Source organism: Ammospiza nelsoni, chromosome 2 (assembly GCF_027579445.1).
Source record: "Ammospiza nelsoni isolate bAmmNel1 chromosome 2, bAmmNel1.pri, whole genome shotgun sequence".
NCBI lineage: Eukaryota > Metazoa > Chordata > Aves > Passeriformes > Passerellidae > Ammospiza > Ammospiza nelsoni.
In genome coordinates, this window is record NC_080634.1 from 49665712 (window position 1) to 49683859 (window position 18148).

The 18148-nt window shown below is 42.7% G+C and overlaps 1 protein-coding gene across 1 annotated transcript in view; it reads left to right on the plus strand.

Moving 5' to 3' along the window:
* WASF3 (WASP family member 3) overlaps window positions 1–4316 on the plus strand; it is a 65284-nt gene extending 60968 nt beyond the window's left edge. Inside the window, exons 9-10 of the mRNA XM_059466991.1 lie at window positions 680–1035; window positions 1719–4316. Coding sequence (XP_059322974.1) covers window positions 680–1035; window positions 1719–1876 — 514 coding nt within the window. The 3' untranslated portion in view covers window positions 1877–4316. The remainder of the gene's footprint in view (window positions 1–679; window positions 1036–1718) is intronic.
* Window positions 4317–18148: the final 13832 nt, after the last annotated feature.

An 18148-nucleotide genomic window follows, 5' to 3' on the forward strand; every position in this document is an offset into this window, starting at 1 on the left:
ATCAGTCTCTTTGCTTCAGCTCCTGTCTCCTGTATCTAGTTCTTTACCTACTTCACAACTCTTATAAATTCTCTATTTTTTTCTGATCAAGATTTCTTTCAATGACATTTTAACGAAGAAATGAGCTCTTCCCTGTACTTCTTATTTAAAAAATTGATCAAATGTATCAATTTAATTAAATGGTATTTAAACTGATAAATTTGACTGAAGAAGCACATGACATACATTTACCTTTGGGTAAATCTTTCCTTCTTTCCATTGTTCTCCATGTCTGTGTCCTCTGTTACCTCTTGGCCTTCTATGGAATTGAAGGGTGTAGTCTGCAGTTTTCTTGGTCCCTTCTTCTTCAATGACTTTGCACTTTGCAGTCCCACAGAGTAGATGTTTAATAAGAAATGCAGCTTCATACTTAAATGAGCAGGAGAACTAAGATAAAGAAGCTCAATTTGTAGAGTGCTGAAAGGACATTGCTTTTAACTTCAGTATTTGTCTTAAATCTCAATATATCAGCAATATTTGACAATTCTTACATGTATAATCACTTGCATAATTAAGTCACCAGTTTAAATTGCTTTTGATTTTTGTTTTATCTGAGGTTGGATAAGTGCACTTGAAGGGGCGATAATTTTAGAAGTTCCAACTTTGAATGCATTAAATGTTTTTGTTCTGTTTTATATAGGATGCTCCCAGCTCAGATGGTGGATTATTACAACCCCACAGGTCCGCCCCCACCTCCTCCCCCTCCTATGATTCCTTCAGCACAAACTGCATTTGTTAGTCCTCTTCAGCTTCCCGTGCCACCTTCCCATTCCGGACTGGTGACTGGCTCTACATATGTAGCTGCTCATCCTCCTCCTGCTGGTGGGCTTGTTGTCACTGCTCCTCCTCCTCCCGGCCCACCTCCTCCCCCTCCAGGCCCTCCTGCTGCAGGTGCATCCCTCTCTTCCTCCCCCATGCATGCCCCTCCGGCGTCAGAGGCGAAGCAGGCCCCGATGAGCGATGCGCGGAGCGATCTGCTGGCTGCCATCAGGATGGGTAAGTGCACACTGGGTTTTAGGTATTCCTTTTTTTCAGTGGGAGCACAGGGTTTTCCACTGCAATGAGTTTATAGCTTCTTTTCCCAGCTGGGAAGATTTCATTAAGCACAGGTACCACACACCCGTTCCAACATTTGTCAGCCATGAGGTTGGATCATTTTCTAGCACTCAAAGCTGCACAGCTTTGTCAGGCATGTCCTAGTGTTGCTGTGTGGACATAATTTAATGAACACAGCACTTGTGTTCATTATGTGAAGTGCCAGTACTGTACATGGATTTTTGCTTCTGTTCCGAAGAACTGACTTACCCAACACCAGGCTTTGGCCCACTGATTTTTTTAACCAGTGACTTACAGCTCTTCCTGACCTCACTTACAATATGGAGCTGTAGGTCTAACAGTATTTCCAAATACAGATCAAAATTACCTGTACAGTCTTGAATATTTAGCTTCAGCATATTGTTGACAGTTTTAGAAGTCCAGAAGTATTCAGTCTCTGAGAATTATTTCCCAGCTGCCTTTTTGTCTTTCCCTCTTCCTTGCTCAAGGAGGCTCTCTTTTCTCAATGCTTGCTTTCTTTTTTTCCTGAGTGTTTTCTAAGACACGACAAACTCACCAACAGCAGTGTCAAATAGGAAATCTCTTGCCTGGAAAGCTTTGCCTGAGGGTGATTGTCTCTGCAGGAATTCAGCTGAAGAAGGTGCAGGAGCAGCGTGAGCAGGAGGCGAAGCGCGAGCCCGTTGGCAACGACGTGGCCACCATCCTGTCGCGGCGCATCGCCGTGGAGTACAGCGACTCCGATGACGACTCCGAGTTTGACGAGAACGACTGGTCAGACTGAACGTGGCCGCAGCCTGCTGGCAACTGCATTAAATACTTGGCTTCAGTGATTGCTTTCCTAGCAAGGTGTAAAGCAGGACGTTGACATGTATTAAGGCTAGTGAGGGAAATGCTGAAATTGAATTGGTATTATTCAGAATGCTGTAGCTTAGCAACTCTGGTAATAATGATGTGATTATGCTTATGCAGATCAGAAACTTGTCTTACTTTCAGTATTTACAGCATAATACTTAAGTGCCACTAAATGTAGCAACTCTTGTGCTGCGTGCAAAATATGATGCAGTTGTTGCACTGTTACAGAACCAGCATTTTATTTTACTTTCCTGTTCTTGAAGGGATAAAATATATTTTTTTGACTTTACATCTTATTCTTTTAATTATGTAAGCAACTTAGATACTTGTGAATTGGTCTGGTTGTTAGTCTTTGAGGGCAGCTAACTGTATGGCTGAGTGAAGTGTTGAGTTCCATAAACATGACTTTTAGCTTTTTTATTAGGTACTAATTATGCCCACCTTAGTCTATTTTTAACCACTTCTGGGCTTAAGTTTTTATGCATACAGAATTGATTTTGTACTATCTTCCTTTTTATCTTAAAAATGTAGCAGATGTTGAAATGTATACTTTGAAGAATGACCCCACATGATCCAGAAAGAACATTTGGCGAGCAGACAGATATGTCTGTAATGGTACCAGCTCTAAGTTGCTGGCTCCTTGTTGGGAAGAGTGTTGGGAGGGTCTCTACTGGGTAGCAGATGCATGTCTGTGTTATAAATGGAAATGAAAATACCTGTAGAGCTTTTCAGTCTTAATATAAGATCAACTGGATGCAGGATAGTCCTTATGGAAACCCTGTGGCTGTTGCAGTGCAGAAATGCTATTGTTATTGCTGGAGTTTGGAAGAGTCTGGATCTAGCAATCAGATACATTTCACAAGTATTAAACTTGGTCTTTATGCCTGTAGGTATAAATGTGTGTAAATAAGTTCTGTTGTTGTTGATTTGTACACGTGTAGTTGTGTAGCACATTGACTCAGAACTCTTACTTTGAATGTATTTCTTTCCCAGTACATCCCATGGATAAAACAAGGGCAGTTAGAGCAGTTTTGATGGCTGTTGAGGTACTGTGCCATATATACATATACACTCACTTTCTTGGTCCTTTCCTAGGCATAGTTGCTGCCATAAAGCCTGCTTTGACTGTCTCTGTTTTCCTTGTTTTCCATTTTTTATCAGCTGTACGGTATTAAAATGGTTTGTTTTGTTTTTGGTTTTTTTTTTTTTTCTTTCTGGACCAAGAGTCAGGCTGCTGCTCTGCCTAATGAGGCTTTTAAATTTTATTCATAGCAGGGGAAGATTTCTTTCCTTACCAGATTACAGTTTTAACCTTTGTAACACAAGTCTCTGTAATTCCAGGTCTAACATTTGGTAAACCTCCTTTGTTCTGTGAGGCACCCCCATCTGTTAAAAGAAGTATGTAAAATAAAAAGAGAAATGGAAGGTGATTATCTAACCTGTGTTTACACCATTAACAGTTTTAGTCCTAAGAATGTAACAGTCTAACATGATGTTTGCATGCAAACTGTTGGCTACTGCATTGCTGTTTAATCTGCATATGATTTTGCAATCTGTGGTGGCTGCCTTTATGGTAGAGGGATAATAGGCTGCCTCAGGGCTGGTGTTTAAATTTATCACACAAAGTATGACAAAGTATGACCAATCTCTGCGTAGGGGTGAGCAACCACAGCTCTTGTCAACCAGGGGCAGCTGAAGGTACTTGGTGATCTCTGTCCCAGTTGGAGCTGGTTTTGTCTTTGCCTTAAAATGCAGAGCTGAAGTGTGCTTTATTTTGTATCCTGGAGTCTGAGGTCTGTGTGTCCACCAGGGAGGACAGAATTTAGGCTGTAGCCTGATGGTGGCTTTCATCACCGTGTGGGACATGGCTTGTCCTTACCATCATGGTGTGCTTGCACAGTGGCCTGCAAAATGGTTCTTTGGAGAGGTAGCTGAAGGTGCAGCTGGGACCTGTGTTACATCACTGCATAGGTGGTGAGAGCACTCTCGATGTTCTTTTGATACATGCTGAAATTAAATGTCTCAGCAGAAAATTCTTTCCAATCTATTGAAATTTGATATGACAGAAGATATATTTTATGAGCACAGAAGTTGGGTGTGTTGGAAATTTTGTAATTTGAGCTTATTTTAAATAATAAGCATTAAACAAGCAATCAGTTGTGACCAGTGAAGATAGTGTAGATTTTTCAGTCATAGTAGCCAACCTGTTTTTCTGAACCTGCAATGTTGTCAGTTTTCCTTTTGGTATTTTATGGACGAAATGTGAATTGAATTTAGTGATGTAAACACTATTCTAGGCTGTTTTTATCAGTTTTATCATACTTCGGGTTGTGCATAAGTAACAAATATGAATAAAATCTCACTTTTGAGCCTGTGTTTCTTTCCTTAGATGAGTAAGATTTTGTTGCTAATCTTTATTTTAACTTGCCAATAGCAGAAGGGAAAACGTAAGATTTCTATATGCCACCTCTGATCCCAAGGCATGGTGTTCCTGGGATGAAGGATGGAGTCTACAAAACCAGATTCCCTTGAGGTACTGTTGCTCCTGCTAACATCCCTACTTGGTTCTTTTGCAGCCTTGATTCAAGCTCCAAGTTCCTGGCTGGTCTAAGCAGGTCTGAATTTCCCTACAGGTAGCTTTAGGGATTTTTTTTTCCAGTGAAATGTGTTAAATGCCGGCTTTGCTTCCAGAAGGAACAAGGCAGAAATACAAGTTATATCAGCAAATCTTCTTGCACACATTTTTAATAAGAAGTTGTCTTTGTAGGTTTGTGACACCCAGCACAATAGTTTAAAATACAAACCCAAGTAGGCCTACTAGAAAAATACTTAAAATTTAATCTTTTAATTGTAATCAGATTAAAGACAGGAGAGGCTTTTCATCCTACTGGGAAGAACTTACATAAACCAATTGTATAATTTAGTAGGTTAATTGTAAATTAAACGGATTTGTTTATGCATCTTAGACTCAATTGTTTCTTGGGAAAATAAATTAATCTTTATTCTGTTCAACTGAAAACCCCGGTCCCTTTGGCTCTCAGTTCTTACTTCTCTCAAATTTTCCACTTTTAGATTTGAACTTAATTCAAATAATTTAGACCAGAATTCTTAGACACCAATTCTACATTGAAACTGAATATGCAAGCTTGAAATTTTTTGGTTCAAAGGTTCTCTTAGTAAAGCATTTATAACTGTACAACTTCTGTTATAGCTCGGTTGGAGTTAGGACTGATGGTCACTCAGCATGCTGCTTCTACAGCTTTTGTGGTTGCCCTTTGAATTTTAAAGCATTTTCATGGAACTAAACCAAACTGGATTTTTGGGTATTTGAGATTTCTCTTTACTAAGATGAATGTAGAAGAAAAACACCTTTATTACAATAGGGGGTGCATGGTGTTGAGAACAAGCTCCAAATTGAACTCATTTGCAGTATGCAGATGGAGTTGGGAGGAAGGGAAATGTCTCCTTAGGACATTGGTACTTGATGTATTTTTCAGCTATGTTCTCTCTCTTGTGCTGGGCACTGTTTTAATAATGGAGTGTTAACATACCTAAGGGTACAGCAAAGATGTAATTTCTAAAAATGCTTAAAATCTCACTGTGAACTGAACTGAGTGTAAACCTGATAATAATGAAAACTTCATTAGAATCCTGTGGCTGGAAGCTGAAGTTGTACAAATTAAATTTTGAGCTGAGGTATTAGTTCCTAGCCAAGAAGTAAAATAAATATTAGAACAGCTTATCCAGAGACTGTTTTTACAGTGAATTTTCTTTAAGGTGATATTATATGTTTTTTCCTTCTGAAAAACCACACAGAAATTCAACCTGCTGTAGTCTGCTTTGGGGAAAAGTGCTTGCCCTGTGTGGGTGTGGATTTTTACTTCTGAGTCTGAAGCATTCCTGCTAAGAGTGAGTCCATACATACATGAACTCAAGTCCAAGGATTTTAGCATATTGAGGCAGATCTGCATTCAGGTACTTAAACACTGAGGGTGATACAAAGGGAATAAAAATAAATTACGGTCCTTGCTAGAATCCCTCAGGCCCAGGTGTCCACTCCAGAACAGTCATGAGAGATTTGAGCTTATCACTGAACATCCTTCCCAGTCTCCTTGGACTTTAAAAGAAGTTAGGCTACTCCAGAAGGACTGTGGGTTCCCAATTGCCCATCTTTGGTTAAAAACATGAAGAGAAAGAACAAGAACCCTGAGAAAAAGAAATCCTTTAGGTATAAAGCAGGGAGATGGAATTTCAAATCCTGCTTTATTTACTAACAGGCAAACAATCTCTTTTCATGTGCTGTCAAGTCTGTGTAGGTTTCTCTGGAGCAATATGTGTTCTCATCTCTGGGTGACATAGATGTGCACTCCTACAAGAGGAAAGTACTCTCAGGTTTGTGCTGGGCTGAGCTTTGCAGCTACCTAAGAAGACAAGTTGCCCCTAAGAATCTTAGCTAAATATAGTAGTCTCTTGGAGATTACTCCTACTGCTGCAGATAAATAGAGAACTTATCTGATTAGCCAAAGTAGGGTGGAGTTCTGTGCTTTTCTCTTGTCAAGGGGTTATGTGCAGAGTGATTTGGAGATTAGAGCTGAGGGCCACTGTTCTGAGATGTCTCAGCAGCTTGTCTTAAGCCGTTGCCTTTCTGAGTCACTCGCATTTCAATGGCTCTGTGCTGTGGCACCACGTGAAAACTGCTCTGTTCAGCAGTCACTTGTTGCAGTCGAGTGTAGAGGAGGGAAAAGGGGCCTGGGAATCTGCCTGAGTTAACCTAATGCCAGTTAATAGTGGACAGCCTGTCCTCTCTGTCTGGGGCAGCAACTCTAAACAGAAGCCCTATGAACTGCACTGAGGGGGGTTGCTGGACTCATCTCTTTCCTCTCTTCCTGGAAATCAGGTGCTCTTTTGCTAGCTGCCAGTGCTGATAAAATTTTTAGTCAAGTTTTCCTAAGTCATCCTGCTGTTAATTTTTGTTTGATTTCTCTACTGAGTTTAACTTTCTAGTCCCTTACCAGTCACCTTCTCTACTTTCTGAAGGGCCCATGCCCACCATGGCCTGCCACCTTCACAAACTGGATGCAGTCACCAGCCATGGTGGCAGTGCCCTTGCTCTGCTGAACTCCACAACTCAGCACAGGCTGTCGCCTGCAGCCTATCCCTCTGCCTCCTCTTCTCCTGAGTCTTGTCCTCCTGGTTTTCAGTAGATGGTTTGCACATTACCAGCCAAGGATATTCCCATTCCCTGTTTCAGCAGGACCAGGGGTTTGGTTGGTTGGCCATGGTGTCTTTCCCTTGGGTGGGTCCTTGTTGTGTGAGTGTGCTGGTACCAGTGGGTGTTAAAGGGGTGCTGCTTCAGGGCACAAGCTTTTCCTCTCCACAGAGGAGGATGATGGTAGTAGGATTGTTTATCATAGAGCCACACTTTATCACTAAGCTAAGCCTTTCTAAAGTTGCTGCTTATCCCAACCATGTGAGGCCTCACCTTAGCCTCACTTGAGACACTCTTTCATGCTTGCTTGTATTGATTTTCTCTGGTCTGGTTTTGAGGTGTTTTCAGCTGTACCTGTGGTGCCTTAGGTTTTAGCTTTTATATTTTTCAGATTCTGTACTGCTTCAGTGTGTAGTTACGAGCTTCATATTAGGGGATGGTAAGCTTTCTTCACAGAGTAGGTAGACAAAACAATTTCCTTTCCTGACTTGGGACCAAGGACAACTGATCCAAATCTCAGGCCCAAAAGCATAAACAATGTGGACTGAAGCAAGAAAAACAAGAAGGCTGGGACTTCATAACCTAAACCCAAATTTGGACAGTTTGATCATGGACCAGAACTTACAAAAGTGAGAGATCCCATGACGGGTTGTCCATTTTGTGACTGTTTTGGGTTCATCTTGGATGTAACCCTGGCTGGGCTGTTGTACTGCCCATGGTGTTTGCATTGAAGCCTTTTAATAAATACCCACTTTATTCTTTAGCTCCATCTAGCCTCAGTTCTAGGTCAGCCTTCTCGAGGCATTACCTGCAGTGCTTTGTTTTTCTGTTCTGTTTGTGTTTAATTCCAAATTTAGTATGCTTCCTAGAACTCTTCTGAGGTTGACTTCACACAGCTGGGTACACTGCTTATGGTTGCCATTATGTTGTAATCATTATTTCTGTCTTTGAGGAAGAAGGATTTTTGTTTGCTTCATATGCTCAGAATGACAACCAAAGTAATGCTTTCAAGGATGGCTGTTAAATTTCCCCACAAATTTATTTCTACATAATTTGTATTTATAGCACATTTTGCTGTAACAAAGGTTTAGAAGCTTTGCTTACAGCTGATGGTAAACTTTTTGTATTGCTGTGAAGAACTTTTGTATAGGTTCATCAGAATATTTAATCTGTGTTGAGATAGTTAAGATGAATAACCTGTGCAGTGCTGTGCTGCAATGTGAGCTTGATTAGTTATAAATGTTTGCAGTTCTTGGGACATGTGGGGTGTACCTTAAAATACCTGGATCCTGCTGGCTCACTGCTCCTCCCAGTACCAGTCACTGATTTGGCATAAGTGATGCAAAGCACCACTGTGACATTCCACAAGTGTATACAGAAAGATAAGCAAGATTGCTGCCTTGTACTGATCCCTTGGGAGGCTGACATGGAACAGAGGCTAGACAGCGTTAAAGGAATAAAGCAGGTATTTACTGAAAGGCCTTCAAAGGATTCACCTTGGGCACTACAAGAGCCTGGCCGTGGCTACAGCCACAATGGACCCAAGATGGATGACCAGTCACGAATCTTCACACTTTTGTAAGTTTTGGTCCATTTACATATTGGGGTTCGTTGTCCAATTACAGCTTCAGGCTATGAAGTCCCATCCTCTCAGACTGCTCTTCTCAATTTGCTGTTGTTTATACCTTTTGGGCCTGAAGCTGCAATGGTGTCCTTGGTTCTTGGGCTGGAAAAGGATTGTTTTGTCTAACTAAACTGTGAGGAGAACTTGCTAACATTTTATATAAGTTCAGAGTTATATACTAATGCAGGACAGAATCTGGATAGTATGAAAGCTAAAACCTGAGGCATCAGTACACAACCAACTGCCATCAGCCAAATGCTTACCTGAAAGTGTATCCCATTTTTTATCATCTGTGCTCTCTTCAAAACCCCCAGTGACTGTCATGACAACCAATGCTTTTAAAGTTTTTTAAGAAACATCTTTACAAGTTGACATGGTCTGCTTAGAAAACTGAATTTAGGTCTACCACAGGTTTTTGAGTAAAGGATGCTCCATCCCCTTCCTGTAGTGCCCCTCCTGTCCTATATAATTTGCTATGCTTCTAGAATTTATGTGAATAATTTATATGGCTTGATAGATTTACTTCATACTTTACCAAAAGACATAATAAATCCTTACTTTAGGGATTTTCAAACCTAGTTAAAATACACCAAATGGTGAGGCAGCTGCCAACAGCTAGAATTATTTGAGAAGAGATGTGGGAGTTATCTATAACATTGCTGCTTATTTACTATTTTAGCCAAGTAAAAAAGCATTTAAGCATGGATGCCTCACTTACATAGGGAGGATAACAGCACAGATCAGTGGCATTCTTCTGTCTCTTAGATGGGAGGTAGAAAATAAAGATTTTTACGACAAAGATGGGGAAGAAGAAAAAGGTCTGGAATTTTTTTCTGTTCTAAACAATAGGAGAAAGTGCTTTGGTGAAATTGATGATACTTCTCTTTGTGTTTGTTTTATCTCCATACAGAAGCCTCCAAATGGTGAGGCTACGTTTTAACCTTTTCCCTGAAGATCACCTTCCCTATTTTATTCTCTTCACCTTATCAGCTGCAGTACGCAATGACCTTTCTCTTTGATTCAGCCATCTGCCTGCCTCAGCTTTTATTTCCTTCACTGATCAGATGAGACATGAGGATACAAATGGCACTGGCAGCGCTGCTGGCCTCAGTACCTGATTAGGATGAATAGACTTAAGCTGACATTTTAAACAGTAAATGGGTCTTTTTTAAAATTCATGAATACAAAAATTTCTTAAGTAGTCTAGTGAGCTGGTAATGTGTTCTGCTCAAAAAGCAAAACATACTATACTCAGGGTGAATGTGTGGATAAAGCACAGCTCTATCCACAATAAAAAGAATGTGTGGATAAAGCACAACTCTAAAGCGCTGCTCTGTTTTAAGGCTTCCAGATGTGAGCTTTGCACAATTGTTGCAATTACCAGCCTGCTGCAGGTATTGCTTCTTTCAGGGTTTGGGCTGCAACCATTTATTATCACCCAGCTGCTTGAATGCTAACAGGGGTATCAGTGCTGTAGAAAGGATGCAGAAAAATGTTGTTGCCTTAGGAAGCATGTATGGAATGAAATGGATAGCTAGTGGGATAGAACAAAACTTCCCTCTGAGAACATCAGCGATCTTGGCAGGACAGAACTGAGGATACAGCAGACATCATTAATTTCTTAGCATGGCATTAAAGAAAATAAAGTAGAGCTTGAAAGTTCCAGGTCTCGCAAACCACAGCATAGAGACTGTCTCATCGTTTCAGTCTTAATGCCTGAAACTGCAGCCCAGACAGCCGTGATGTCAGCTGGCCAGTGAGATCGTGTCCAGGTGCCCCAGAGTGGGGCTCGCAGGGAGCCAGCCTATAGACCAGGGCACTGCAGGTGGTGGGCTTCAGTTCTGCCTCATGCAAACGAAATGCCTGGAGCTGTAGTGAGAGCAGGTCTTGTGCCTGCCTGCATCTGACAGGAATGGAATTCACATGCTGTTCCATAGTGGGAATTACAGCATAGAGAGATGGAGTGAGCAGATTTGCTTCCAAAGTGCTTCTGATCCAAGCTAAAGCGCTGGCATGGACCCAGTGCCTGTGCTCTGTGTGTGACTGCCAAACAGCCCCGTTCTCATGGCTGCTCACCCTTCCTTGCCACGCTCCCTGGCTCCTGCTCGCTGCTGTTGCCATCCTTCAACATCATCTGTTGCTCAGGCTGGGAGAGGCAAACACCCCTGTCTTTGTGCAGAATGTCTGGCAAAGTGTTGGCAGTAGCTGAGGAAGGCTTGCTAATGAGCGGGTGTTGCTGAAAGCAGCGTGGTGCAGCACCTCTCCCACGCAGCCTGAGCAGCAGCCGAAACAGCCGCCTTCTCTGGAGCTCATCCTGGCACACGAGCCAGGGAGGATTTACTAGATAGTAAAAATCTGTTGGCTGGTAATTACACTTTAGGGTTTGATTTATATACAAAGCCAGGTAATGCAGAACGCGTTGAAATGTTTCAAAATGCTCATTCATCAGTTACAAATTCCCTGCCCAACGAGATGCTTTTTTACCCAAGGGAGGAGTCTGACACTTGGCTCCTGCAAACGCTGCAGTTGTGGCGGGGGAGCTGCAGGAGGGCACTTGCAGCTTTTGGATTGAACCTACTCAATAGCAGGGAAAACACTGCGTTTGAGCTTCCTGCAATTCTTTGTGTCACTTTAAATGCGAAAGGCCATGCCAGGAGCAACCTTCCATTATGGACTGCACTAGGCTTCTCTCCTCATCTTGTACCCAAAGCCTTAAAATCCAGTGACAGGAAAATGAGGTGCTGCTGTGAGATTTCTGTGCCCTGCAGACCCACCAGGTAAGAGGGACAGTCTTTCCGTAGCAAGAGACTGACCTCCAGTGGACAAACGGGGCAACATGAGAGCTTGTTCTAGTTAAAACTTAGCTGTATGAAGACAGAGAGAAGATGAATTTCGAGTTAAGAGAGAGAGAGAGGGAGAGATGTTTCTCTCCCAGTTATCGAGTGGTAGTGTGGTAGAAGTGGATGTACAGCAAAATCTCTGTACATGTGCAACTGTGCTGACTGCTAGAGACGCAGAGTCTCAGTCATTGACAAACTTGGAACAAAGGGCTCTGAAATGTAAAACTGCCATGAAGCAAAAAACACTGAAGCGACAAGGTCTGACAGCTGAGGAACTTACTGCACCTTGGCTGAGCTCCCACCTGTAAATGTCCTGACACGTCCCCTGAGCCTGCCCTGGTTGTGAGATGATGAAGAAGAGGCCTCCAAGGAAGTTGTGAGAGGGATATAAATTGCTTAATGTTTGGTATTTTAAACTTTTCATTCCCAGAATCACAGGGGGCTTGAGATGAGGAGGAATCCCTGGAGGTCATGTGCTCCAGCCCCTTGCTGAAGCAGGGTGACCTAGAGCTGTTTGCCCAGGACCATGTCCAGATGGCTTTTGATTGTCTCTGAGGAGTAAGACTCCACAGCATCTCTGGGTAAGCTGTGCTATTGCCCAGTCAGGGTCACAGTGAAAGAGCATTTCCTGATGTTCAGAGGGAGCCTCTTGTGTGTCATTTTGTGCCCATTGCTTTCAGCTGTGTGCTTGAGCTCTACAGATGCTGCCCTCAATGCTTAATAACTGTGTTGCTGTAAATGCAATGCTTGAATTAAAAATCATGAGTCTCTCTTTTTATGAAAAAATGGAAAATTATGTGTGATTAGAAATGGATGTGCTGTTCAGCTTCTGAGTGACAAGGTACTAGAAATCACTAAAGAAAAAGTTAGTTGCACCGCAAGTTTCATCATCAATGGCTGGAGCTGAGCCTAATACAAAACTAGAAAACCTTGATTATTTTCCAGCCTTGCTTGAGTAATGTGCTCTGAATTTCACCACCCAGCAAGGTTTTCTAAAACCTATCAGCAGCCTAATGAGAAGTAATCTGAGGGCCTTGCTGGTTTTGGTAAGGTTATTTTTCAAGGAGGTGAGAGTTTTTTGGCTGTCTTTTAGAAAAGGACTGGAGGGTCAGAATGAGGTTTTGGCAGACTTAGGTTTCCCCCCATTCTGTTGTGTGCAAGCGCAGGTTTGGATGGAGAGGTGATTTGAAACCCATCCCCTAGTCAGGAAGAGAAGTATGTTCAGCAACAAGAGCTGCTGCTGTTTCCTTAAACTCCAGTGCTGCTCCTTTGTGTGGTGGAAGCCACCCTTAGTAGAAAGCCTTTCCAGTGCTCTTTCATGGGATCACAGGGTAGTCCAGGCAGGAGGATGCCTCAGGAGCTCTCCTGTGCAGCGTCCTGCCTGCAACAGGGTCAAACCAAGCTGCTCCATGCTTGATGTGGGTCCCAATGCCTACAATAACATTTGTTTTTTCCCCCCAGTGTGTGACAAGGACGTTCATGGTGGGGTTATCTTTCCCCTGATAAATGATTGAGACCACAGTCTCAATTGCTGTGAGGAGGAGAAAAGAAATCCTTCCTGCTCACTAAGGGACAGGCACATAGGAAACACCTTGCTGTGGTACACAGGGAGCTTTTGGCAGTGCTCACGTTCCCTGCTCCCCATGAGTGTGTTAGGGGAGAGGCTGGCTGGGGTGCTGGGTGGGAGACCTTACCATGTGGATGCTGCTGCTTTACTTTCCCTCTTCTGGAAGTTCTCCAAATATCTGAAGGATTTGAGTAGTTGGTAGTTGGAAGACATTGCTGTCTTCCCCTCTCCTCCTCAGGTGAATAGAAAGGGGGAAATTATTCCCTCGGGACAATGATGGTGAGTGATGCTTGTTGCAGCACTGCTGTGTATACCACTCCTCTCACAAGGAATACATCCCAAATTTTCTTTGTGATGTTTGATGATGTGCCTGTAGATGTGAGTGTTAATGGGCAAAGACCTAACCAGATTTCCCTGGGTGTTAGAAAGAAGAAAGAATTGGGTCTTCACTGGTTATTGCCTGGAACTTGCCTGTTGGTATGAGAACTGATCAACCCTTGAATGACATATTGTGAAATATATGATAGAATCTTTAATTTACATAGAGATGAAGTCTGCTTACAGGGAGTAGAAATCAATAATGGCTTTTATATCATCCTCTGGGTAGAATGTTAAGTCTGAAATTCCATAATATCTAAACTGCATCAAGAGATTACAAGTCAATAGTAATAATAGCATAAAAGGTTTTATCATTTTATCCTCTCTTAATAAATTTTATATATCTGCTGTTTCCAGATGGGGCTTTTGTTCTTTCAGAATGAGAAATGTGTTGCAGGCTTCATCATTTTATTACTGTTTGAGGTTATGGCCAGAAGCTTGCAATGCAGGTGGTGCATAACCACAGAAAGAAAAGGTGGTCCCTGCAGTCTAAACTGAAATTGAAGGGTAGTTGGTGGGCAGCCACATTATCTGAACAGGAACCTTGACTTTTTCCTGATTCAAAGCCTGCCCATTTGCTGTGGACCAAGCGGTACTCAATTTAACACTGTATTGATACCAAGCAGGGAGTGGATTCAGATTAAACCCTGAATTATTTAGATTAAGCCTTCTCCGCAAAGAACCTGTGGCCAGTGCAACATCCCTGCAGCAATGGTGTGATTGCCAGTCCAGCATCCATCTCTGCTGTGCCTTGGAAAGGCATTGCTGCCACTTGATTTTTTTGTTCTTTCCTTTGAGCTGACTGGAGCCATATAACAATCTGCTTCAGCCATTCTGAAGGCTCTATTTGCTATAATTTGCTTTGACTCTGAATAGATGGGAGAAGTGAGAGTGAAAGAAAACATTTCAGTCAGAACAATGTCTCTTTTCAAAAGCATGTCACAACAGGAAATACAATTTAAATTGACTGAATGGCCATGGTTGGTACATAAAACCTTGTGCTGTGATTCACAGTAGCAGGGCACAGTGAACATGATGTGCTGGAGTATTGATATTCCCTGTCTGTTTCTCTGCAGCTTCTCCAAGCTGTGCTAGTTTTCTTTCACCCCCTTTGCCGCCCCTGCAAATGCTCTCTCTTCTTCTGTATGATAATTACAGCCATTAGTCCAAGATTAACTTTATTCAGGTTCTTTACATCACCTCTTCTCCTCTGGTTTTAATCAGCTTGCACAACCAAGTTAGGTCTGTCTTAATTTTTCTGTGCTTACAAAGGTGCAAGGAGAACCAGCAGGTGCACAAGGACTGAAATAGAGGAGGAGGATGACAAAATTGTGGGAGTGGGAGGAAAATAGGTGGCTTTTCTGATGGGCTGATTTAATAGCTTGAAAAATTACCTTTTCCAGAGAACATGTAATGACTTCCAAGCAGTTTACTTAAAACTGTGACTTCTTTAGACGGAGGTTTTCTCAGAATTTCTTGGGGATTAGAAATTAGAGTGCTGAGCCTATTTGATTAATAACCTTCTCTAATGCAGTGCTTTTGTGTGTACAGCAAAGCCATGTACAGACAGACAATTTTTTTTCTGTAAAACTGCATCTCTATTGCAGCATTTGAAGCCTGTATCTACTATGCATTCCTTATTTCCCATGCTGTCATGAGGGATTAATTTGATTTCTTTGGTTGTGCCCTATCTAGGCAAAAAAAAAAAAATATGGAAGAAAACTTTAGATACTGCAAATTTTATTAAACATATTGATGTTTTCTAGGAAAGAGAGCAGAGAGAGCAGATTCTGAATTATTTCTTTCAAGGTAATTAACGTGGCTTATTGATAATTCTATTGAAATGCCTAGAGTTTGTGAATTGTACAGTTATCATATTTTCCTATCTCTGTAGATCTCTAGCCAAAACGAATTCCAGGGCTGGCATTTTGATTTGTGTTTGAATTTCAGCTCTGCCAGATGATTGCTGTTTCTTTAAGTGAACCAGACTAAAAAAGCCTCATGTGAACAGGTGGCAAGAAATAGAGCAGACAGGATTCTTCTCATCATTCTGTTCCTAGATTGCCTCCTCAGCAGTGAATCTCTTTTAGGATTTGATGTAGAAACATACATATTTTTTCTGGCCCACAAATATTTTTAATAATTCCAGGCCGGTTTAAGAGTGGACCTGAGGAAAAGCTTATGCACATCCAAAGTTTCAAATTTCACTTGTAAGTATTGAAGGCTGGAAGCTTCAGCCATGGAAGCACATCTGGGACAAAAACAAAGTCAAGAGCAATCTGAAATGATTCAGTGTAATCTGTACTGTTATAGCAGAGATCTGAAAAGCTCTTAGCATCCACTGAGAAGGTGACTGTTCCTGAAAGATCGGATTTATTTCATACATTATGGAAGTGTTTGTGATTATCTTCATCCGGGCAGCCATGAGAGTTGCTGTATTACTAACTTATGGTATGGGGCATGGTGTTGCAAAGATGTCTGGTCTCTGAAAGCAGATGGTTTGTTATGATACTGCTGATGCAAACTATGCAAGGAAGCCAAAAAAGTGACTCAGCACTGGATCTGAGTTGCTGCTCTTGGTAGCAGCTCTGGCACAGCTTGACAACAAAGGGGCCTGGAAACAGAACTGCTGCCTCCCTGTGGAGCCATTCCAAGAGGAGATGGGCATTCCAGAGCTATATTTGCTGTCCAGATATTCCAGGCACATGCAGAGGGCACAGATCATACAACTGCTATGAATTTCTTATCACTCTGTGTTGGAGAGGTGCTTAGGGTTCAATTTGCTCTCTGTGTGCCACCTAGTTGTGATGCTCTCTGTGTCTGCACTGACCTTAGACAGCCCAGGCCTACTGCATGTTCAGCATTTTTCCCTTTTCATTAATTTTTAACCAGTCCTGTAGGCTTCCCAGGTGCTCTTTCAGCTGTTGGCTCTGGCTGTGCCACAGCTGCTGCTGCTCAGCCTCTCAGTGTGACCCTCTGTGCTGCTCACTTCAGGCACAGGAAGAACAAGACTCAAGAATGGCCTGTGAAATGCAAATTACTCTGCCAGGTAGGAGGGCAAAAGCAAAGCAAATGAGGGTATCTTCTAATTAAATGTAATGACAAGGAGGCCAAAGAGCATCCCCTGCTAATTCCTGAACTACTTTGGCAGGAGGCAAAGAGGAGGCAGAAGGGGAGAAGAGAACATCTGCTAGAATGGGGCAGGGAAAAAAAAAACAAACCAGGACAAAAAGGGAGGTGGCACTGCAGCCTGTCCTGCACATCCCCCTGGGCTTTGGCCAGGGCCCCTCTGGCCTGCTGCTCACCCCAGGGCTGCCCTGCAGCAGCTTTGGGATCCTTCAGCTCCTGGGGCTTGGCTTCTCCTCGGCAGAGCATTACACAAGCAGTCTCTCATTGGTAGGCAAATCTTCTGCATGAGATAGCACTCTTACTAGCTGCTCTGGTTTTAACCTGCTCCTAATGCTTGCAGGAATATGCATGGGCCTAAGAAAATTTCAGTAATGTGGTTTCTGTAATTCCTTTTTATTGGTTATATAGAGCTGAGGGAAAGCCCTGCTATCCTGGGAGTTGTACTCATAAAGACAAAACTTCTTCCTTTGTTTATTTCAGTTTCTTTGTCTTTCAAGTGAGAATGTGCTCTGGTGCACCTCAGACCAGCTTTTTGGCAGGGCTCAGGCACGATTTTATGCTGTAGCAGAGGTAGGGGGCAGGTACCCTGCCTCTGCTGGGCTGTGTGAGCTCCACTCACTTCATTTTGTTGCTCAGACCCCACTTGGGAAAACACCAACGCCAAACAGGTTCCCCCAGGAACTCTCCTCAGTTGCCTCTTCTCCTGTCAGGGAGCAGAGTGGTGATGGCAAGCCTTACCTTATGGATGGGTGTAAATGTGTGACACTGTTATTTTTGGTACATCTGGAGCTTCATGATCTCTCTGTTGTTAATCTCCATTGTGGAATGCACTCCATGTGGAAGGGATTCTCCACACGCCTTCCTTTCCACAAGTGTTCAAGGAATGATGTGAGCATACGTCCCCCAAGCCTCACTTTCTTCTACACCTTCCTGAGAACTTCCCTCCTACCCAAAGCAAGGAGGTTCAGTGGCCTTTGGTGGTCAGTAGAGTAAGCCAGGCCAGAGAGCCCAGGTTTCAATGGCAAGGAGGGACATTTTTTTTTTTACCTTGTTCTGTGTGGGTATGTTTTTTTCCCCCCTATATGAAAAGTTAGGAAATAATGTTTTTCTTTTAAGGTGAAACCTGGCACAGTTTATAACTCACAATCTCCTAAAGATAAGCCTTCCCCTATCCTCCCTCATCCTCAGGCTAAGTGATGACTCTCCCTAGCAGCCTCACACCCTCCAAGGCTGAGCTGCTGAGGATTTGTAGGGCACCTTCTGCTGTTTCAGGGTGGGCTCCCTGAATGCCACTCAGGAGTTAGTACTTGGGGTTTTTAGTGACAAACTGCAAATGAACTGGGGACATGTTTCTCTCTGTGGCTGATGGAGATGGAAGCTGCCAGGTGAGCAAGTTTTGGCTGGGCAGGATGGTGGTGGGCCCATTGTAACTGCTCCAGATGGCTGATATGGAG